This window comes from Armigeres subalbatus, unplaced genomic scaffold, assembly GCF_024139115.2.
Source record: "Armigeres subalbatus isolate Guangzhou_Male unplaced genomic scaffold, GZ_Asu_2 Contig297, whole genome shotgun sequence".
In the NCBI taxonomy this organism is placed as follows: Eukaryota; Metazoa; Arthropoda; class Insecta; order Diptera; family Culicidae; genus Armigeres; species Armigeres subalbatus.
The window spans coordinates 642,194-666,022 of record NW_026943038.1 but is presented as its reverse complement, the minus strand read 5'-3'; the positions used below and the strand labels follow the sequence as shown (position 1 = coordinate 666,022).

Genomic DNA, 23,829 nt, shown 5'->3' with positions numbered 1-23,829 from the left:
TCGGACCGAGTGCAATGCCATCCGATATGTGTCAAAATTATTCAAGAATAAAACCAACAGTGATGTAAGTAGTTCGTAACGTTTGTCTAGTTCCAATATAGTAATGCTTTTCAAATTTCCAAACCAGGCTTTCGCGCGGTGTATGTCTTCATTTAACATACAACAGGGAAAAATGTGCCCGTGGTATCCAAGCAATGAGCTACAGGTATAGGATTGTGATAAGCCTGTTCCAAACAAAATCACCACCATTTTTAGACGACTAACCGTAACATCCATCGGAAATCCATTTCTGAATGAGTCGGCGGAAATCAGAAATTTATCAGTTTGATTTAAATCATATCAATTTTGTTTCAGTTGTGATTCAGTTTTTATTAAAGTTTTTTTTTCATCAGGCTTTACTAACTATAACAAAATTGAATCAAAATAATCTTAAAAAGCTCTAAATAGTTTTCTATGTAAAAGTTTATATTTAAAAAACATCCAACATCCAATCGTCGACAAACAAAATGGCAAAAAGTAAAAGAAATAGATAATGCTCCCAGTAGTAAAAACAAGAAATAAAATCCGGAAAACTAACCATAAATAGATAAATTAAAAATATTCAAACCATTTCTTGTCAAACAATTTCATATCCAGTTAAAATAAAAACGGATTTAACTTCAACAAACAGGGTTTTTTTTTTACATTTTATAAAAGTATAAAAGTGAGACAAAACCACAATCAAAATAAGATCGAAAATTATATAAATGTATGTTTTTTTTATTAAATTAAAAGTATTGTTGTATATGGACAGACTCGTGATATTCATACAGCTATCGTCTTAGAAAATGTTTGACTTGATATAAATAACATACTTGATATTATTTCGTAGAATTGAATACCACATGTCTGTACCTAGTTCAAAATTGAAATCAAATTTGTAATGAAAGGCAATAATGTATTCTGGTACTTAGTATTTAAAGTGGATAAAATGAAAAATAAAAAAAAATTCATTTTGACATTAGTTATAATCTCGGTTATAATAAATTGAAATAAAATAGAAATTATATTAAAATGAAATATAATCAAACAGTGTAGGAATTTCAAGCCAATCAATAAATTTTAAATTGAGTCAAATAAGAAATCTAAGCAAAATGAATAAAATCCAAAATTGAGTTTAAATTATAATTGCATAAATTGAATTCAAGCTTTAGAACTATAAAAAGGTATCATAATATTTTGTATCTCACAAAAAATGTGTATGTATTTCAATAGAATTTTATTGAATAAAAACAAACAAAATTTCATTGTTATAGCCTATTAAGGTGACACGGGAAGCACTAACAATCATCAAATCGTCATCATTTTCATCATTGGATGCTTAACTTTTTTTCTACAACAAATATGATTTTGAAAAAAACAGAAGGGTTATGTACAAGACACAACCGCCCAACGTAAACTACGTAAGGCAGTTTTGTTCATTGAGGATTGTAGTGCCATCATGCATGAATATTTTTAGAAAATTCATTTGATTACTTATGTCACTGGTTTCGAACAAAACTAGCGTATCTTAAGATATGAAAATTGTTGGATACGACAATTGTTTAAAAAAAATTACTATGAAAACCCAAATTTAGTCCTCAGAGGTAATGATGCCTTTCTTGGATCCGAATTGCCTACATTTGGGTTTTGAAGCATTTGATGAAATATTTCAATAGAAGAAGCCCTAGGGAAGCATTCTCTTTTCCGTTTGCAACATTTATTATTCAGAAACATTCCAATCATAGTCATATCTTGTTTTTCGTGCATCACTAGAAATCATTAAATGTCAATCATGTACTAAAACCCAATTAATTTGGTTGTGGTGCGCGCGAGTAGTAAACGTTGCGGACGGGCAAAGATAGTGTGTGTGTTATTACATTCTAATAGAAATACTAGAATAAGAGATCGGCGAAGACGCCATCTTGTTTCCAATCGAACCGTCAAAAGCGGTTCCATTTCGACTTGTTTACTTTTTGCACCCATAAGAAGCAAGCAAAAAGTTCAAGTGCTACCAGTATCATTTTCACGATTTCATGCATTTTCATACGTTGCCATTTCGACAGTTTTTCACTCCGCCGGTCTCTGGTTATAGGGTTGCTACATTCTAACTCCTACTGTCTGGCAGTGTCACCAGTGTTGGTAAAATCTCAAAATCTCAAATCTCATCGGCGATTCAAACCATGCGTGAGTCTAATCCCATCACAATTATGGCCGAGAGATTTGCTCATGATTTGAATCGCAATTTGCATCATTGCATGATATTTAGGTGTTCGTCATTGTTGAATGCATTGAATTAACTATTTTTCGTCTAAAACAATGGCTAATAATAATATATAAACAAAACATACGTCTCGATTGCGTTTTGACGCTTTTTAGAACGAAATCATTTTACGGTGAGTGAGCGAAGCGATGCGATTCTGGCCGAGAAACTCAAGCGCGATGCTTCCCCTACAGAATCGCAGGCGAGTTAGCTCGTGCATGAAACCTCGATGATTCAAATTCGAGTATGATTCTACCAACACTGAGTGTCATTATGGGTAAAATATTCGTGCAAACATTTTATAAATATCATTGCAAGACTTTTGAATCAGGGAGCAAGAAAGTGATAGCTCTATTGTATCTCATATAGCCCGTTTCAAGAACGTATGCGTTCCGAAGCTTTTGTCGTGTACCGCATTATTGCACCCACGTATTATAAAAATATCTTAAGTGCATTCACACTTCCTGAATCAAAGTTAAATCCTTCTGAGGAGTTTATTTTTTATTTTTTTTTCCATTTTAATATTTATTTTTTACTAGCAGACCAGTCGAACTTTGCTTCGCCTAAAATTGATTTATTCTCTGATTAATTCTCGAGTTATGCAGAAATGTTTGGTTCATTTGTATGGGAGCCCCCCTTTCCAGAAGGGGGGGGGCGTTGCAATCCACCACAAAAACATATCTTCTCTTCAAAAACCTCCACACGCCAAATTTGTTTCCATTTGCTTGATCTCGAGTTATGATGAAATTGGTGTTTCATTTGTATAGGAGCCAGGTTTCAAAGAGGAGAGGGGTCCCTAACCATCTTAAAAACCTTCCCTGGCCCCAAAAACCTCTGCATTCAAATTTTCATGCTGCTCGATTCAGTAGAAGAAGAAGATTACCTCCTCCCCCTTGACTATGCGGAGACCATAATTTTTAATAAATATATGTAACGGCCTTATTAGTTTTCAGTTTGCAAAAAAATGCATTTTCCAAAGTCGTTTTTTAATATAAATTGATTGCACTACTAGCAAGGGCATTGGAATTGATAACAATTGATCGTCTCATGCCTGCACAAACATGCCCCTATCTGGATCACTTTTTATACACCATGCACTACATTACGCATTTTTGTTACATTTCTTTCGACCGCGGTCACTGGTCCGGCTCCATTGTTCTACTTTTTGTGCGAAACACCGCACAAAAAGGAGAGTCCAAAAGCCAAACCGCACTGAACGGCGACGGCCGAAACGAAACTCTTGCGGACAAGAAAAGAGGGTGCTGCCAAAATGATCCGATACCCTATTTTAACATTCATAACCAAAAGTTTCAATATAATTGACACATTGGTAGAGAATTTCCGAATCGCCTGCTCTATAAATCTCAAAAATCCATCGGGAGATCAAGGCGCTATTAAAGTTCAAAATCTTACATGATTTCGTGACGGTCTCGCATTTGGAAATTTTAATTTGTCACCCTGTATCCGAGTCTTCCCCTTAGACGTAGTTTACGTCAAAAGTATCACCGGCGCGTGCTTACTCGCAATCTACATGCTGATACATTTACAGTTACATCAAACAACTGAAAACCGAAATACGCCGCTCCAAAAGTTGCGAGGTGATAATGCTAGAAAGAGACGAAAGATAGGAGAAATAACATGGTGTTTAGTGCCTCCCCAAGTCACCTTAAGACTACGAGGTTTATGACTTGATAAAAAGTGTCTTGATATGAAGCGCTATATGCTTTATTGTAACGAAAACTTAGATCTGTGAAGTTTGACATTAAGATACTATTTATCAAGCGATAAAACTTGTAGTCTAAATAGGCTATACAGTAGCCGTTCGATAACTGCAAAATGTTTAGTTTTCAGTTAATGAATGCCGTTCGATAACTGCAACGCATTCTAGACGTCAAATGGTTGTCAATCGACGTCAGATGCAATAAAAGTGCATCAAAATGTGCAGCGAAATGCAGCTGTCATTGAGTTTGACATTAGTTTGAAGCTTAGCGGTCCGATAACTGCAAAACTGTTGCAACTATCGAATTGCAGTTAAAAAGCATTGCAGTGAAACGACTTGCAGTTATCGAACGTCTACTGTATTTGTTTTGCAATATTTTAATATAGTTTATTTTTGGTACCGTAATCCGGGGTATCATTGATCAATTTTTTCAATGTTTTGTAAATATTTCCTCCGTAAATTAAATGATTGCTTTTTTCATATTTTTAAAACGAGTACTGCTACGTGTAGAACGTTTGAGGCTATTGTTCTTGATTATTTGATAATTATAAAATTGTTTTAAAAATCTGTTTTGTCTAGTTTTTTGAATTTCCAATTTGGGGTAACTTTGATCATCAATCATTTCACTTTGTTACGTCTATAAAGCAAGCGTTTGTAAACGCCTTAAGGTAGGCAATTACTTTTGAAATCCTTATACTGAGGCGAAGCGTATTGATTGTTTCGAGTAAGGCATCATGACCGCTAGGTGAATTATCTGGTTTTTCAACAATAAAAATCAAAATTTTGAAACAAAAATTATGGATAAACAAAGAAAATAAGATTACTTATCACCCAATTGTAGGTACGATCTCAATTTTTTGTTATTATGCTTGTTTTGAGTGCTTTTTTGGCAGCTTACTGTGAGTTAACAAAATGATGTTGATTTTATTTTCAAACTATGGCAAAAATTAAATGCAAATTCTAGTGGAGATTATATTATTCGGTAGCAAATTTAGTCAAGATTAAAATACCTAACTCATAATAAGTAATCGTAATAACAGAAAGTAATACTTTATTCATCTTTTGAAAATGGTTCAACTGATCAATGTTACCCCGCTGATCAATGTTCCTCCGGATTACGGTACTATTGTATATCTATGGTAATACAATAAAAAAATTGAGAAAAACTTTACAAAAACACTATTATTTATTGTCTCCTCCATAAAAATCATCTCGTAGAAGAACTGTGAAATCAATTGTTTTGCTCTAAATTTAGTATGGAAAATTTTCAAATTTTTTATTGTAAAGATACATAACAACCCCCATTTTCTTTTGTAAAAGTCCCATTTACCATTGATTTAATCGTGCAAAACCATGAATTCTAATGTAATTCTATGATCAAAATTACATAACATTCAATAGTACCACTAATGTTTTATATAGTATTGTAGCAATAAAATTAATTATATTTTTATGATATTTTTTATCCGGGTAGCGTATACTACACTGATGTAAGCTGCATACATGGAACAAGAACGTCAAGTTGCATATTATGTATTTCATTTCATTTATTTATTCAAAACATGTAGGGTGAGTTGCCTCTTTTAAATTACTACAGTAGTAAAGACTGCCGGGGTTCAAATAATAAATAAACAATCAAACTAAAACTATTAAAAATTTACAAAACGAATACCTAATTCCTCGTATTCTACCACACTATACATTCATTTCGCGGTATATAAGAGTCTTCTCCATTCGGCTCGGTCCATGGCTACACGTCGCCAACCACGCAGTCTACGGTGGGTCTACAAGTCATCTCCCACCTGATCCAGTGGCGTAGGGAACATTTTTTTTCTTCTCAAATTTTTTTTTTCTAAAAGTTTCGTCTCTTGGGGGGGTTTTATGTCCAAACGCCCCCCCCCCCTGGCTACGCCACTGACCTGATCGATCCACCTTGCCCGCTGCGCACTTCGCCTTCTTGTGCCCGTCGGATCGTTGTCGAGAACCATTTTCACCGGGTTACTGTCCGACATTCTGCCCACCGCAGTCGTTCGATTTTCGCGGTGTGAACGATGGATGGTTCTCCCAGCAGCTGATGCAACTCGTGGTTCATTCGCCTCCTCCACGTACCGTCCGCCATCTGTACTCCACCATAGATGGTACGCAACACTTTCCTTTCGAAAACTCCAAGTGCGCGTTGGTCCTCCACGAGCATCGTCCAGGTCTCGTGTCCGTAGAGAACTACCGGTAATGAGCGTTTTGTAGATTATCAGCTTGGTACGGCGGTGGAGTCCAGAGTATGTACGATTTCCTGCCACTATGCGTCTCCAAATTTCTCTGCTGGTATCATTTTCGGCAGTCACCAGTGAGCCCAAGTACACGAATTCTTCTACCACCTCGATTTCGTCACCACCGATGCAAACTCGCGGTGGGTGGCTCACATTGTCTTCTCTTGAACCTCTTCCTATCATGTACTTCGTCTTCGACGTGTTGATGACTAGTCCGATCCGCTTGGCTTCCCTCTTCAGTCTGATGTAGGCTTCCTCCATCTTCTCAAAGTTACGTGCCATAATATCTATGTCGTCGGCGAAGCCAAGTAGCTGGACGGACTTATTGAAAATTGTACCACTCGTGTTAATCCCTGCTCTTCGTATTACCCCTTCCAAAGCGATGTTGAATAGCAGACACGAAAGACCATCACCTTGCCGTAACCCTCTGCGGGTTTCAAAGGGACTCGAGAATGCCCCTGAAACTCGAACTACGCACATCACCCGATCCATCGTCGCCTTGATAAACCGTGTCAGTTTATCCGGAAAACCGTGTTCGTGCATTAGCTGCCATAGCTGGTCCCGATCGATTGTATCATATGCGGCTTTGAAGTCGATGAATAGATGATGTGTGGGCACGTTGTATTCGCGGCATTTCTGCAGTACTTGGCGAATGGCGAACACCTGGTCCGTGGTGGAGCATTCGCCCATAAAACCCGCCTGGTACTGCCCCACGAACTCCCTTTGCAGTTGGTGCTAGTCGACGGCATAACATTCGGAGAGTACCTTGTAGGCGGCATTCAGCAATGTGATTGCGCGGTAGTTGCTACAATTCAACTTATCGTCCTTTTTGAAGATGGGACACACGACACCTTCCTGCGGCAAAACTTCCTCCTCCCAAATCTTGGTAATGACCCAGTGCAGCGCTCTAGCCAGTGCCTCACCACCGTGTTTAAATAGCTCTCCTGGTAGTTGGTCAACCCCAGGGGCTTTGTTGTTCTTCAGCCGGACAATCTCCTCTTGGCCTTCAAGCAATGTTCGTCGGTGAAATTTTTCGCCACCCTGAATACAAAGCTAAGCGTTCTGGCCGTTTTATCGACGACAAAGGATATGTGCTGCACCATATTATGTCGAAAATATGGAAAAAAAACGAGCAGTGGGTAATGTCTGTGACATAACCGCTAAGTGGACGTAGAACTTGACTTGACCATGCCTTTAAGATACATAATATGTCCAAATTTCTCACATCAACTATTTTGGATAAATAATCGGCGTTGCATACCATTCCTTGGCAAAATCTTCTCATCAAACCGACACAGAAACCAAATCTACCTCGAACAAGAAGCATCAAAAATCATTCAGGAAGTATCTGTCCGGTCACGGAATATTAGCCTCGACATTGGCAACCTTCCCACTGAAGGACTGCCTGAAATAAGCCACAAGTTGGCCCAGCAGGGGATGTAGGGCCTCCTAATCCGTGCGATAGCGACTGAAGGAGAACATTATTTTAACTCTTAGAGCCTTGAAAAGGCTGTTTGCTTCAGCTAAGTCCAAAAAGTAAGAAACGATCTTTCAAATAACCGCGAATTTCTAGTGATGGTATAAAAAAGGCTGAATGCTCTGCGAGCGAATGCACTTTTCTTTTATACCTTATTTTGAATCTTCTCTGCTTCCCAATTGGTGGGCCAATCAGCCAATGTCTTGTATCCCACTTCTTTGTCAGCCAAAGCGTATCATCATCAACGCGTTCGAGAAGGGCTTCTTCTTTTTACGCTTGTTGCTCGCTGCTGGCGTCTATTTCCTAACGGGACTTTTCGCTTGATGCAGGCCAATAAGCCGGGCAAGCGAGCTTAGAATTGCAGTTCAGGTGAAAAGAACGTTTTCTTTCTGAGACAACATTGTTAGTAGTAGATGGAAGGAAACACCCGGACATGGGATTTCGGGTGATAAGATTTAGAATTGGTAACATGGGACGATCATTCAGTCACGTTCGCTTTGTGTGCGGTCAGTATCAAACAATGTTTATCTTGATATTTCTTGATCAATGCCAAAAATCCAACATTTGATGAAAAATCGATTGACAGTTTATTAATGTTTGAGCTGTTATCAGTGTGTTTTTAATCCAAATATCCAAATATTATGTGAGAGATTTGGACATCTTATGTTTTATTAGGTATGGTCAAGCGAAGTCCTTCGTCCACTTCGCGGTTAAATCAGAAAAATTATCCACTGTTAGTTTTGACGCTATTTATGAAAATCACGCATAAAATTTTATCACTAGAATATTTGAATTTCTATCCCGGAGGGTATTGAAAGCTTTGATATTGATCTCTATTATTGGCTCTCTGAAGAACCGTTTGTTTTTTGGACATACATGCTGCATCATGTGGCTTTTCTTCAGCCTGTCTCGGCTCATCACCGATGCCGGCCGGTCTCGGCTCGACTCTGCTGCTGCTGCCGGTAACTGCTCACTGCTCAGCATTGCTGCTTTGTCGGGTCTGTAGGGTGGACTGCTGCTGTAGTGGCTAGGCTTCGGCTGATGATGGTGTCGATGGTGTCAAGCCGAATAAGCGGTCGGTGCAGACTTCATTCCCTGCTAAGAGGTATGAGTGCTGTTCAATCGCCGACGCGGTTGCTTCGCTTGTCCCGGTCAGAGTGAAAGGAAAAAATCGCGTTGCGCTATTTTATTGCTTCTCGGCAGACCCAGCGGCTGCTCATTCGCTGGTGTCTGCACCAATGAGAACGTTATAATAGAATGATGCAAGAATTATGCGGTACCCATATTTATAGGTTCCCTTGACCTCAATGTTTTTCATTGAAAACAGTTTCATGCCTATTGAAACAAGTTTTTCGGGTCTTATCAAGCATGGACATGAAAGGCATACTTGAAATCTGTCGATTGAGAGGCTTACCGCAGAAATTCGTCCATTGAGACGAACGCTATTAACGTTTAAAATCTTTCAACACAGCGTAACGCGGTCGATTTGAATATTTTGGAATGACACCCGGTATAGTAAAGAGAGACGTAAGTCCTACGTCAAAATATGGTTGGACGGCCTCATTTGCCCTCTCTTTAAGAAAGGGCACAGACTGGAGTGCGCCAATTACCGAGGAATAACTCTCCTTAATTCGACATACAAAATAATGTCCCGTATTGTGTTCAACAGATTGAGACCGCTTGAAGAAACCTTCGTCGGCGAATAACAAGCAGGTTTTCGTGAGGGCCGATCAACGACGGATCAAATGTATACCCTGAGACAAATCCTTGATAAATTCCGGGAGTACAAGTTGCAGACACATCAACTGTTTATTGATTTCAAGGTGGTGTACGATTCAGTGAAACGGAATGAATTACGGCAAATTATGCTAGAACATGGTTTTCCGGCGAAACTGATACGGCTGATTCGTATAACGTTGGACGGATCGAAATCAAGTGTAAGGGTTGCGGATGAAATATCGACATCATTTGTTACCTTAGATGGATTAAAACAGAATGATGCACTCCTGGATCTACTGTTCAATATAGCGCTCGAGGGAGCGATTAGGAGAGCTGGTGTGCAAAGAAGCGGTACCATTATCACAAGATCGCATATGCTCCCAGGATTTGCGTACGATATCGATATCATCGGGATTGATCGCCGTGCCGTGAAAGAGGTTTTTGCGCCTTTTAAGAGGGAGACAGCGAGGATTGGACTCCCGATCAATACCAGCAAAACGAAGTACATGGTCGCTGGCAATCAACGTAGGTTCGTTAGTGGTGGTGGCAGTGAAATGGTGCTGGATGGTGAAAAATTTGAAGTGGTAGAAGAATTTGTGTACCTTGGAACATTAGTGACGTGCGATAATGATGTTACCCGCGAAGTGAAAAGGTGTATTGCAGCTGTGAATATGGCTTATTACGGACTCCGTAACCAGCGTAAGTCCTGTCGTCTGCAAACGAAAACAAAATTCGCGCTGTATACTATTCTAATTCTTCCGGTGGCTTTAAACGGCCATGAAACATGGACGTTACAGGAGGCTGATCGGAGAGCTTTCGGAATGTTTGAACGTAAGATGCTGTGGAAAATACATATTTTATATGATATTTTAGTCAACCGTTAAGGCCTGTAATGGCTAGTTCAATTGATGATTGCAGTCAGATAAACTATAAATGGACTCACTTGGATATCATGCCTATTTTTGGTATTGAAAATTTGGTATTGAAATGATCTGAGATCCAGGACATTTTGAAGAGATGTAATACAGTCGGTATTGTGATGTGGAACAGAAGTTTTGGAAAATACGAAAGGACTATCAGAGTAACCGTGAATTTGTTTCCAACGATTCGATATAAAGTCTTAGAACATCAGCTCATTGAAGGACCACTGTAGCTTGTGAAAGAATCAAATAATACTGCTGGGATGTTAAGTGATGGACGGATATATCATTTAGGACCATAGTCATCATATTGAAATGGAAGGGATTCGTCTACAAGGTCAGATATTTTTTTTTTTCTTTATTAAGGAGACTCGAGTCAGATAAGTTTTTGGAATTAAAACAATGATATGGAAATGCTAATATCATCTTCCAAACTCAGACGTACATGTTCATGATAGAATTAGAGGCGAAAGTATAGAATTGATAGTTCCGTTAGGATACGGCAGGCATGAAGAATGTTTTTATAGAAGTCGATTTGAAAGCGAGCGGAGGGCAATATTTGTGATGGCACATATTGCACGACCTTCCTTCTGCCAATCTCCCGTATGAAGGTGGAGGGAAGAATATCAGTGTGGAAGCTGATATATCTCCACTGAAGATGATATTAGCATTTCCATATCATTGTAAATCGTTTAGCTTCACGTAGAAGTAACACACACAAAATCATTAATTAGTATTGAAACAATGTTGGAAAGGGCTTATTTCCTCCACTATTAAATCATTAACCCTAGCAAGCGCTCAATTGGAATCAAACATCGCACATGGCAATAACTTTCTGTAACAATAGGTCAAGTCCGTCTATTGGGGGTAGTTGTAAAAAAGGAAATCTTTCACATGCGCCTTTTGCAGCTTACACCAGAATGTGAAGATAAGAACGAACTCTCTAATCATCACGTTCCGGAAAATTATTAATGCTTACAACAAGAACCCTCACACCATTCATGATAATGATGGCACTTAATATTAAGTGACCTATGAATTCAACCAACTAACAATTATTCACACAGTTTATTTAATCGCTAGCACAATCTATAAATTAAATACTATGAGATGCATTGATAAGAAACAATCAACATACTTACTATTTTCATTAGTAATTAACTTTACCTCCTACGGCATCTTACTTGATGGATGGTGCAATGGAGTGTAATTTATTTCTTCACTCGAATAGCTATTCAATCAATCAAATGATAATGATGAGGGCTCTCTCGATTGAAGTGTTAAGAGCAACTAGTTAGCCATTCTTTTGTATTTAATATTGTGATATAATATGCTTTTTTTTGCTAGATCACAACATATGTTTGACATAAGTTCGAAGATACCAAATTTTTATAAAATGTCGCCTCACTGATGTCATCATTAAATTTGATTTAATGTCTTATTCTCCAAAATAACTGTTTATTTTTCATAGAATGTATTACACAAGTACTTTTACGTAATCACAGACTTCAAAGGCATATAAAAGGAGGGCATCAAAATAAAATGTCCATGAAGAATTATAAATTTTCCATTAAAAATAGGAAATTGCCAATAAAGAAATCAGAGTATGGGCAATAAATAAAAATAAAATTTCCATAAATAATGCATAATTTCTTTAAGGCATTGATAATTTTTCACAAAAAGCATGTTCCACGGAAAAAAAATACAAAATTTCCATAAATAAATAAATAAGTAATAAACAATAACAACATTTTCCTCAATTTTTTTTTTCGTGCAGCGTTTTGATTTCTTTACGGAAACTTCTTCTTTTATAATTGCAATTTATGCTTTTAAAAGTGATAATGTATTTTTGTTTTGTGAAAAATTCTTTGTGGAAATTTTATATTTATTTGTTGCCCGTACCATGATTTCTTCTAATTTTTTAGGAAAAATTTCTAAATGTTTTGGGGAGAGTTTTTATTTTAGTCATAAGAGGAGAGTATCAATCCAATGAAAATTAGGTAAAACTAATTTGCCTTAAACCCTCTACTACAAATTTACACATATGTTACCTTACATGTATCATTACTGTACCTTAAAGCGTAAGCTAACATATACCACAATATGCAATCCTATAATAATAAATGCCAACCCACCTACATCCACCCATATGGAGCTCTTCTCCATATCCAGCATCTCAAGGATCTTCCTTGCTTTCCGGTAGTAGCAGAATATCTCATTGCAGTTCAAGTCCTTCCTCCCGAAACCGTAGGACGCCAGCGAGACTCCCTCCAGGGCGAATCGAACCGGTGAAATGTACGTCAGCGGTTTGAACACATCGAACAGTTCGTCGTAGCGGATGAAGTACCCACTGAACAGGACCGCCGGCATCAACGTGATAGGCACAATGAAGGGACTCACGTCAATCGGGAACAGACAACCTCCAAGCATTCCGTAGATCTGCGCGTACCATCCAGCCAGCAGGCACATGCTCAAGAAAATCAACATCCGATAGGTTTCGTCGACCTGCCCCGTCATGTAGTAAGCAATGAAGTGGAAACAGATCACCCCGCCGATCATGAGTGGGAAGTCCGCTACGATCTTTGAGAAGAAATAGGCTCCGACCGAGTAGCAGTTGGACTTGTACTCCCGGATGAACACAGCCATCTCCAGTGGGACTAAAAGTTATTACGTATTTGTTAATCAGGTTATGTGAAATGTTGGGAAATGCAGCTTACATGTGAGGACGACAGTCATAGAGTTAGCAAATACGATGAACAGAAGTATCATCATAAAATAGGATACGTTTGAGATAACTTTGGCCCCATCGTTTCCGATTTGATAATAGACTGTGCCGATAATGACGCCATACAAAATGTGACCAATGAATCGCAGCACAGTCAGCGTGAAGTTACGGATGGTACCCAGAAATGTTCTATGTGTAAGAATGGCGAACTGACGCCATTGAGAAATGGCATACTGTGAGGTTTCATCATTCCTATCACCCATTTTCAGTTCTAGATTTCCATCCTGTTTGTTGTTGTTGTAACCTGCGAAAAAATTAGAACAGTTGCAATGAGGATTTTAGTAGCAGCATCATGATACTCACCGTTCTCAATGGGTGCTGCTTTCATACGATCCTTCAGCAATTGTACTTTTTCGCGTTCGTTACATGACTTTGATGCCATTTTAATGACTGAAATACGGGAATGTTATCAAATTCCACAAAACTATTTTATCATACAACTGGATTACCGAAATCGGCTCGATTGAAATACTGCGGGCATATCAAACCCACATCTGCAAATGCCGTAGTCAGATCTTCCAGAGGCCCTTTATACAAACACTGCCCTTCAGCAACCACGTAGATATCGTCGAACAGTTCCAAAAGATCCGAACTAGGCTGATGAACCACACTGATGATGCATCGTCCTTGCCGCGCCAAATCCTTCAAATAGGACATCACTTGATACGACGATTCGCTGTCCAGGCCACTGGTCGGTTCATCAAAGAACATTATTTTGGGATTGGAAACTAACTCCTGTCCGATCGAAAGCCGTTTCTTCTCGCCTCCGGACAGCACCCGGGCTTGTCGGTGGGCACACTCCTCCAAACCCAGCAACGCAATAATGTCGTTGACTATTTTTATTTTCTGAAATCTTGACACGCTGGATGACATACGCAGGTCGACTGCGTAGAGCAAAGTCTCCGTGACGGTGATTGTCGGCAAAAGCATCACCTCCTGCGGGTTGTAGGCCACCATCTGCCGGTATCGTTCACGATCGACGCTTTCATTGTTCACCAGAATTCTGCCTTCCATTCCTTGTACCCTAAAAAGTGATTGATAACAGACATGCATATAATAGAAAGGTGCCCTGGGAATTCCATTCTTAGGATTATACTCACTGGAATCCGCTGAGCACATTTAGCAGCGAGGATTTCCCCGCTCCTGAAGGTCCGATAATGGCCGCCAATCGACCAGAACGAAACAACCCGGAAACATCCTGCAGAATACGTTTGGAGCTCTGCTGGACGGAATAGTTGAGATTTTCGAACGACAGCACGGTGGATGAAACGTCCATCAGTGGAATGGCCACTTCGGTGGCATCGTTTGTAACCATTTCGGCTTATGGAGATTGGCTAGTTAGGGTCATCTAGAAAAAAAAACATTGATTTGAATCAAATTTTTCTATCTAGAATATGGCATCGCGAAAAATGAAAAAAATCTCTCACTTATCATCTTTATACACTCATGATATGTAGCTATCAAAGATCAATAATTTCTCAAGCCAACTCAAATTTGTATACTTTTTATTATTCTTCATTTCTGTGATCGATAGTAATTTTATTAGTACAGAAACTGACCTGATGGAATAAGAAAAACTAACCGTAGTGGATTCAGAACCTGAAACCTTTGAGCCTGGCTTACGAAACTTGACCAATTCAATCTGGTTATAAAACAGATGAGGGCGGCAAGGCTGGCGTCGTTATCGGACAGGGTGTTTTGCAGGTGTCATAGATCCCGTAATTCGATCGAGGATCGTACCGGCAGATGACGTGCTCCGGAGCGAACCGCGAGTAGGTCCGGTACGAAGAGGGATGATCAACTGGTTTATATAGTTGAGTTTATTGTTTCTTCTAATCCTAGCTGACAACATCCTTGATACATGTATTCGCGTTAGTCAAAGGGACAGATAAGGGAAAACAACTTAATTGATTACCGATCCCACCCAGAAGGTCCACAGACACATTCCCCAGAACCCAGCAGTTTCCCAGTTTCCCAGTTGACGGCCAGAAACCTCAAATAAAAGCGGGATATGTCGCGGCCGAAGTGCGGCCTATCAAAGTACGACGAACGGCAAGGGATAGTTTCGAATAATGCGAGCTTTGAAAACGGGTGCGTTGTGCCCTGACGATGGTCTGTCAATGGATGGCAACGGCGGCTGGAAATCAGGACTGATAGTAGCTTCGCAGTGGCTGAATAGCGTTGGAATGATGGCCTGTCGAGGTCAGTCAAGATGCCTTCAGAAGTTCCTCTACAAATTGCGTTAGGAATTCGTTCGAAAACTCCTAAAGAAATTCCTGAAATTTTGTCCTAGATTTGTGTAAACAAAATTCTGGAAACTCTGGAGGAATTACTGGAGAAATTTCTTACGGAATGCAATTTTCGATGGTATTTGAAGGATTACCTGAAATGATTTTTTTTAATTGAAAACCTAAAAAACAATCCAAAGAATTTCTAGACGCTTTGTCAATAAATTATAAGATTGCATTGTCTTTTATAGACGATAAAATAAAAAAATGAATCGAGTCAAGTACGAGACACTGAAGACGACCTTACTGTTGAGGTCGAAATACGTATCTGTCAAGGTACAATCAAGTGGTGGAATTAAATTGAATGGTACAAACTCGTCTTGACAGTAACCCGGTTAAAAAATGGTTCTCGACAACGATCCGACGGGCACAAGAAGGCGAGTTGCGCAGCGGGCAAGGTGGATCGATCAGGTGGAAGATGACTTGCGGACTCTCCGTAGACTGCGTGGTGGGCGACGTGAAGCCATGGACCGATCCAAATGGAGAAGACTCTTATATACCGCACAGGCCACTTCGGCCTTAGTCTGAATTTATAAATAATAATACAAACTCATCTTATGACAAGTAAAGACATTCCACTAAAAAGCTCAAAATAATTTTCTTAAGAATGATAACTGTTGTTGATTCAGAACCTGAAACCTTTGAGTTTAGCTTACGAAACAAGCTCAATTTAATCTAGTTGGATGGAGCAAAAAAGATGGACGCAAATTGAGGCTTAAGACCCTAGTAGGACCATGCCTAGCCTAGTCACCTAGTTAATCACTGGGACCGCGGCAGGGAATTCCACTGGGGTTGAAGTCCTTTCGTCTATCAAAAAATAGATGATGACTGCGAGGATGGTCTCATCATCAGTGCGTCCCACATACCGTAATTTGATTGGAGAACCTCGAACTTGGGCGGTGTTGATGCCTTTCTCGTACAAAAAATATTTAAAAATATAAATATGTATTTTTAGCGTGTTTTGGGCATAAAACATAGTATGTTGGCCTTATCCCAAAGTCCGATCCGGCCAATTTTCAATAGCAATCAATGGGACAAGATTTCCCGTCGAATGAAGTAAGTAAGTAATTCGGACAAAAAATCCAAAAAGTGTGACTACAAAATCTGTACACAAACGCACATACACACACATACACACATACATAAAGCCTGTCCACGTTAAATTTCGGACACCCATCTTCTAACGTGATTTTTAAACATTTTCACCCGCTACTGAAACGATCGATTTACACGACAGCTCAATCTTTTTGCTTCACTGCTGCTTTCAGCATGTCTATGCTCTCGTCCATGTTGATGAAATGGCAACAAACCAATTAGACATTATCTAACTGTCCGAAATTTACGTGGACAGGATCTACGCACATACAGACATCATCCAGTTCATCAAGCTTTTTTTATTGAGTTATGACACTAATGTCTGCACTTTCTCGCAAAACTGCTTGAAAACATTCACCATCACCCCTTGCAGCCTGCTAGGGGGATTGGGCTCTGGGGTTCACGCCTGCTATGTTAGATATAATTAGGTAATCCTTGTTTCTATGGAAACTTGCTTTCACTGTGATGGGAGGAAAAATCTCAAATGAGGGAAAAAACCTCCTCTCCTAGCTTTGCTATATTGCTCCTCCCCGGGACCGCAAGATGCGTCTTCTACTACGAGCTCATTCGAGCTTATCATCAAATCTTTCTGTGTCGATGCCTGCACTTCTCCGGTACTACCAATCTGCTTTACTTCGGAGAAGTCGGCCTGTTGTGCTGTTAAGCACCTCTCCTTGGCCTACACTTTGAAGTGGTTAATGTCTCGACGACTTTGAACAACTAATTTTTCGCGTTCTACTCGGTCTAGTCCTCGAGGGCGGATCTAGCCTACTCCGACAGAGAATTCCCCGGCGAAGGAGTTTCTTCCATACCGAAGCCAACCAGCCGGGTACCAAGGTCAGTCCAACGATGCCGGTGGAATAGGGCTTCCGGTTCACTACCCGTCGCCGGTGGTATTTCGTCGCGATCTACTCAGTCTAGTCCCCGGCGGTGGATCTAGCCTACACCGACAGATAGTTCCCCGACAAAAAAATTTCTCCCGATACCGATTCTCTTTGGTCGTGGCGCCATTTCTTTTGCATAACAGATGATATGCGCGATACTGCCCTGTCGACCGCATTCCAAGTGCTTTTCTCTCGACACATCTCTTCAACAACGTTCTCCAAGCTTAACCCGGTTATTTCCCTTCTTATTGCCTCAAATTTTGGACATACGAAGACCAAGTGCTCCTGACCTGACTGCCCAGGTATAACCCTTCTCTTAATGACCGACTTCAGCCAAAAAGTCTGCGGTCACGTTCCTCGGCTCACCGCAGCGTCACGGAAATCTGGCAATGGTGGTCGACTGGTGCGGGTTGACAAAGATGCTCTGATTCTGATGTTTTCGGTTTTTACTTAAAATGCCGCGATTGCACTAGTGGAATTAAAAAAGATGAACATTGGCTTATTCGATGGGTGGTCACAGCGACATCTCGGCAGAAAAGACGATGTATAGAACTGACTGTTGGAAAATGCCAGGTTATTCCCGGAGACCCTTGATCCGACTTCCAAATGGGAAATCGGAACGTCAGTGAATCTGGGGTACGAAAAGGAAGAATTCCACCTATGCTCTAAATTGCCGTATCTACAGCCAATGGAAGCTTCCGGGGTTGACACAAAAGAAAGGAAACGAAAGTTCTGGGGAGGGAGGGTGATCTTATCAGCTCGTGGGCTTAGGAGGGGTGATCTTAATTAAAAGTTTTGATTTACCATTCGAGCTTTTTATTCGGTGGTTACGGGTGACGGTACGCTTTCGAACACTGCGCTGACGAAATATCAACGAGAAGACGGTTACGGTGAGACAATGCAAACAGACATCATTTTGGGCAACTTGAAGTTGCGACTTGGATATTGGTAGTGGCCAATTATTACGGGATTTGTAGTCGGCTAAATGTTGGCCGGGTGGTTGCTGGATGGTGGCCTGACGGTGACCTGTCGAAGAATGGCGACGATGGCGAGAAAGTTTTAATGATAGGAACTTTGTAGCGACTGAATGGCGTAAAGATGATAACTTTTTGAAGACCCGTGACGGCATAAAGCATAGAAGTGGCGATGGCGAGGCGTACAGAGATGAGCTTAGCAATGGCTTAATGGTGGCTCAATGGCGGCCGGCTGGTGTCTTGTCGAGGGACGGCGACGACAAGGACAAGCCTGGCATTGGCATAGCGGACCAAAACAGCTGTACAGCGACTGTATGGAGTGTCAAAGAACGGTGACTGTGACAAATGGCTTTAATGTTGACTCTTTAGCGACCAGCTGTTGGCTTATCAAGGGGTGACTACTGCTAGAAATGGCTTGGTTGCCCAAGGCGTTCCGGTTCTTACTTTCGCTTTCGCATTTTACATTCGATGTTCAACGTCACCCGTTATTATTGCAAGTGGTAACCATCGTTACCGCAGCTGAACGAACGAATTTTAAATCGTCCGTTGAACACTATCTATACAAATTTGGGTAGTACGACCCTAAAACAGTTAATAAATAATTTGGTCACACCAGAACTCTGTTGCTCGTTTTATGCGGCCTAGTGAGGGCTGGTTGAACCTAGCTCGGCAACGAATCTGTACGGACCTGTATTGTGAGAGTAAAGTTAGCCCTCTGTCGATTTACTCTCCCAGAATATTGAGAATCTTCCTATTGTCGATGGGCTGCTCTTCCAGTTTTATGCTGGGGCTTGATGTGCGATGTCTGCTGCTGCATATAGGCCCGCAAATGATGTTTTTTTGTGGCCATGGCAAGCCCTACTGAGGACTCCCATCCAAGGATGACATTTACAGCTGATCTAAGTCCTGGTTTGCACAGGGGTATTGCCAATGACGACCTATTGAATGTCGTTTGCATGATCGAAAATATAGATGTTGAGTTGGAGGTCCCGAAGAATCCAATCCATGGTCATCAAAAATCGCGTAACTATCAACACAATTGCATTGGGAGTTCGACTGATCGGGATAATTATGCTACGTTTCGGCTATGCAGTCTTGGTAATCAAACGATAATTTTGATTTTAAAACGTTGTCGGATAAAATCAAAATTATCGTTTGATTACCAAGACTGCTTAGCCGAAACGTAGCATAACTATTAACACAGATTCCTGGAGTATCTTTGTTTCCTAATGATAGGAGCAGGAAGGAGAATTTCCAATCAAGACTCGTAAAGAGCGGTCGAAAAGGAAGCTCTGAACGAAAGGAAGGGTGTTCCCGATAAATCCTCAGTCAATCAGTTGGCTTAACACTAGAGTTGTCCAAGTACGGTTGAATGTCTTCAACATGTCCAAGCTACGCATGCTATGTTCTTTGTGCGAAAGCGTCTCTTCATCCATAGCCCGGACGAATGGTGTGCTGCCGATAGCTGAGATTCCCGATCTCCTGAAGCTGCTAGTGACGTCGACAATTGACCAGGTTGGTACACAAAGTCAGTGAGATCTACTTGTTCCAGGAAGCTGGATGATCAAGTCCTGGAAAGATGCTTTCACTGACAGTAGCAGATGATTCAACATTGGGTACCATAATTATTCCGGCCCGGACGGTTTCCCACAGATCCACACTCTGCCGTCAAAAATGATAGGTTAATTTATTGGTGCTCTTGTAGATCCGACCTCGAGAGGCATTCCAGAAGGCAGCGGAATATCCACTTGCTATAGGGCCCTCCTGAGCCGTGCAGTAAGGCTCGCGGCTACAAAGCAAGACCATGCTGAGGGTGTCTGGGTTAGATTCCCGGCCCTGGTCTAGACAATTTTCGGATTGGAAATTGTCTCGCCTTCCCTGGGCATAAAAGTATCATCGTGTTAGCCTTATGATATACGAATGCAAAAATGGTAACTTGGCTTAGAAACCTCGCAGTCAATAACTGTGGAAGTGCTTAATGAATACTAAGCTGCGAAGCGACTCTGTCCCAGTGCACTGGGATCACACACTGCAGTGTGGGAATGTAATTCCAATAATAAAAAAAGAAGAAAGTCAGTGACATGAAATAGTCATCGAAAGCGTCCGCGATACCTGGAGGATTATACACGGTACTCCCTTCAAGGTCGAGGAGGATAGAATTAGAGCCCCACTTTCTCTTGCGAGGATTTTAGTTGCGGATTGGGATGGATTGATCGTGTCGAGAAACTCCTCTCAAGTTACACATAAAGAAAAATCCAGTTTCCTGGACCCAGATAGGAAAAAAAGAAACTTTCCCGTAGCTGAGCGGTGAGGCACGTGGCTTCAAAGCTGACTGTGCATGCATTACCTATATGGGTCTGGCCTTGGGTCTGGCTTAAGAAATTTTTTCGATTTTCTTGGGCAGAAGGTACAGTGGGGTAAAAAATTCTATATTTCATAGAAAACCCGAAGAAATATTTTTTATTCAATGCACTGCCGCTTCGTACCATCAACAGTGTTGCAATGGATGAGAAAATCATGTGGTAATGCACCGCATTGACGTATGAGAAACAAAGTTTGTTTACCACCCGCGATCAAGTTTGGTGCAAGTTGGTTGATGGCATATTTTAATTGATTTTTTGTGTAAAAAGCTTAAAAATACTCCCCTAGTGCATTGGTAAGTTAATTTTCTTTATAATTTTCGAATATCAACAACAAAAATGTTGATAATGTACGATGTTCAGTTGTCAAAATACAAATTAAACCATGTTGCGTTTTTCACTACAGCAGGTGGGGCAGGTGAAAAATCATTGATATGAAATATGTTTCCAGGTAAACATGGTTCGGATCGGAACTATTACCGGAAAACAACGCGTGCGGAATACCCAAAGCATAACCTGTTTAAAGCTCTGGAAGTAATTAGGAGCAATGCAGTCATCGTTGCATCGAAGCGTTATGGTATCCCGGTGCCCACACTGAATAACCATCTGAAAGAAGACGTGGATTGAAAAGCTTCAGTCTGGGTAGAGACACAGCAATGCCATGCAATGTTGATACCAAGATAACTTCCAATATTAAAACAATGGAGAAGTGGGGGTTCGGCCTGTCAAAGCAGGACATACTCTTAGCGATTGGACAGTATCTAAAAGAAAACAACAAGCGTACCCGGATATGATTACTTCAGGAGTTTTATGCGACGACACCGACTATCCAAAAAGAAACCACAAGTAGTGGAAATCGCTCGGAAGAGAAGTGTTGATCCCTTCGTAATAGCAGAATATTTTGAGCTTCTGAAAGAGAACACTATGGGCATTCCTCCTGAACGAATATACAACATAGATGAGACAAGTTTCTGCTTGGATCCATCTCGAGTGAAAGTGGTCGGAGAAAAAGGGGCTGCAGCTCATCGTGTAACTGCTGGTCCAGGCAGGGAAAATTTCTCTGCCCTGCTCGGTGAAAATGCAGCTGGAGATAAGCTGCCCTCATTGATTATTTTCAAAGGAAAACGTTTTTGGGACTCTTGGACAGTTAAAGGTAGTGAACAATTTCCCGGAATGTCATACGCTGCTTCTCAAAACAGATGGATGGAAAAAGTCGTATTTGAAAACTATTTCCATCGATTTTTAAAAGCAGTTCCGACACACTTGTTTAGAAAGCTTTAGCAGAACAAGTGATCATATTGAAACTTCCTCCGCATACCAGTCATTTACTTCAGCCGATGGACTTATCGGTAGTCAAACCACTAAAACTGAACTCTAACAAAGAAGTCATAGCGTGGCAACGAAAGAACAATGAGTGTTTTGCAGCATTATTTCTCGAAAATGGAACAATGTGGGAAGAGATATAATGAAAAGTGGGTTTGGTAAATCTGGGATCTATCCATATTGTGATACGATGATTCCCTACGAGAAATATGACCTAAGAGCTTGAAGAAGGTTTCAAAAGGCAAAAAAATGTTAACAAACCGCTGAATGACGAAAATATAATGCCAGCTCTGGATAGTTCGAGTGAATCGTATCGTAAACTATATTTCTCCCACAAACACTAAACCAGCAAAATCTTTCGAGGAAATTCTTCTTGAGTACGTGAAACAACAGCCATCAACAGGTGTCTCCAAGAGAAGAAGAATATGTGCAGGCTCAGAAGTCATATCATCACCGGAGAGTTTAGATCGTCTGAAGAAAAAGGATATTGAAGAAAAAGCAACAGCAAAAGGTAAACGTAAGGAGAGTCGCCAAAACCTTCCAAGATTATAAAAATAACTTTCAAACATACTGCAATTACATTTGGTTGAAGTAACAGTTTTGGATTTCATATAATGTATGCTGTTGAAATTAAAGTAAATATCAAAAATGTTGATGCATTGCCGTCATTTTTTCACTGTAAAATTAAAATAGACCGAGAAATTGATTAAATCTACCCGTGTAAAAAGCGACTCCAGTGTAGCTATTTGGCATAATTGGTTCGCAAATATTAATTAAATTGCGGGTGTAATTAAAAATAGTAAATGCTACCTACTCGGCTGAAATTAGGCTGAATCTCATCCGTATGAATTTGAAACGTGCTGCTACAGAATTTCACAAATAATTTATTCATAGTATGGTTTATATAAATTTTAAATACTTTTCAAATAAGTCAATCATACTGTTGAGGTCGAAAAGTTTATATTATGCTCGTAGGTACTCAAAGAAAGTATAAATTTTCGCTTGAGATCGAGTTTGTGTGTCGGGTAGTTTGCGTTGGCGGTACTGAGGAGGTTTACACATTTTTTCAACAAAATTTTGAAATATCCCTTATGTCTGTTCTCTGTGGTAAAAGGCCGTTGCATAGTGTACAAACATGCTTTCACAATGCACAGCTAAAGACATGTCGCAAAACATCATGCTGATGAACATACTGTACGATACGTAACGATACCAGTACGCATGTGCGGTTGCACACTTCACTCATTTAGGATGCTTTATTTACATTGATTTTATTCAAGCCGGCCCTCTGCTAGTAGAGCACCGTCTTATGTTCATATTAATCGATTCAATACAACCGGCAAACCGTCTACTAACAAATGCATCACCGTCGTACTATCTGCGAAATACAGCTGCAATATTGTCACTCAGTTCGTTGCACACAGGTTTTCACGATTGCAAAAATATAAATCACAGACGTATGCACGATGCAGAGATGGTATTTGTTAATGAAGTGAATTCTTTGTCACTTGTGATGCACTTCCTCAAATAAGTCATTTGGTAAACGATATATCCTCACACTGTATTGCTCGACGCTTAGCATTTATACTTTTGTCAAGGTTCGCGTATCATAATGAGGCTATGGTAATTAAAATCTAACCCATCATTACCGTTCTGCTATTCGAGGATAGTTTTTTGCTGCCCCACACTGCCACAAGTGGAACATAGGCGAAGCACCACTACCGCGTCGAACCGCG

The 23,829-nt window shown here is 40.3% G+C and overlaps 1 protein-coding gene across 1 annotated transcript; it reads right to left on the bottom strand.

Moving 5' to 3' along the window:
- Positions 1-12,323: 12,323 nt before the first annotated feature.
- Positions 12,324-23,829, bottom strand: LOC134203949 (ATP-binding cassette sub-family G member 1-like). The gene is made up of 6 exons (XM_062678787.1): positions 23,743-23,829; positions 14,270-14,517; positions 13,619-14,193; positions 13,473-13,559; positions 13,102-13,413; positions 12,324-13,041 (listed from the first exon to the last, which is right to left on the bottom strand). Exons 2-6 carry the CDS (start codon positions 14,482-14,484, stop codon positions 12,449-12,451), a joined length of 1,782 nt encoding a protein of 593 aa, XP_062534771.1. The 5' UTR covers positions 14,485-14,517; positions 23,743-23,829; the 3' UTR covers positions 12,324-12,448.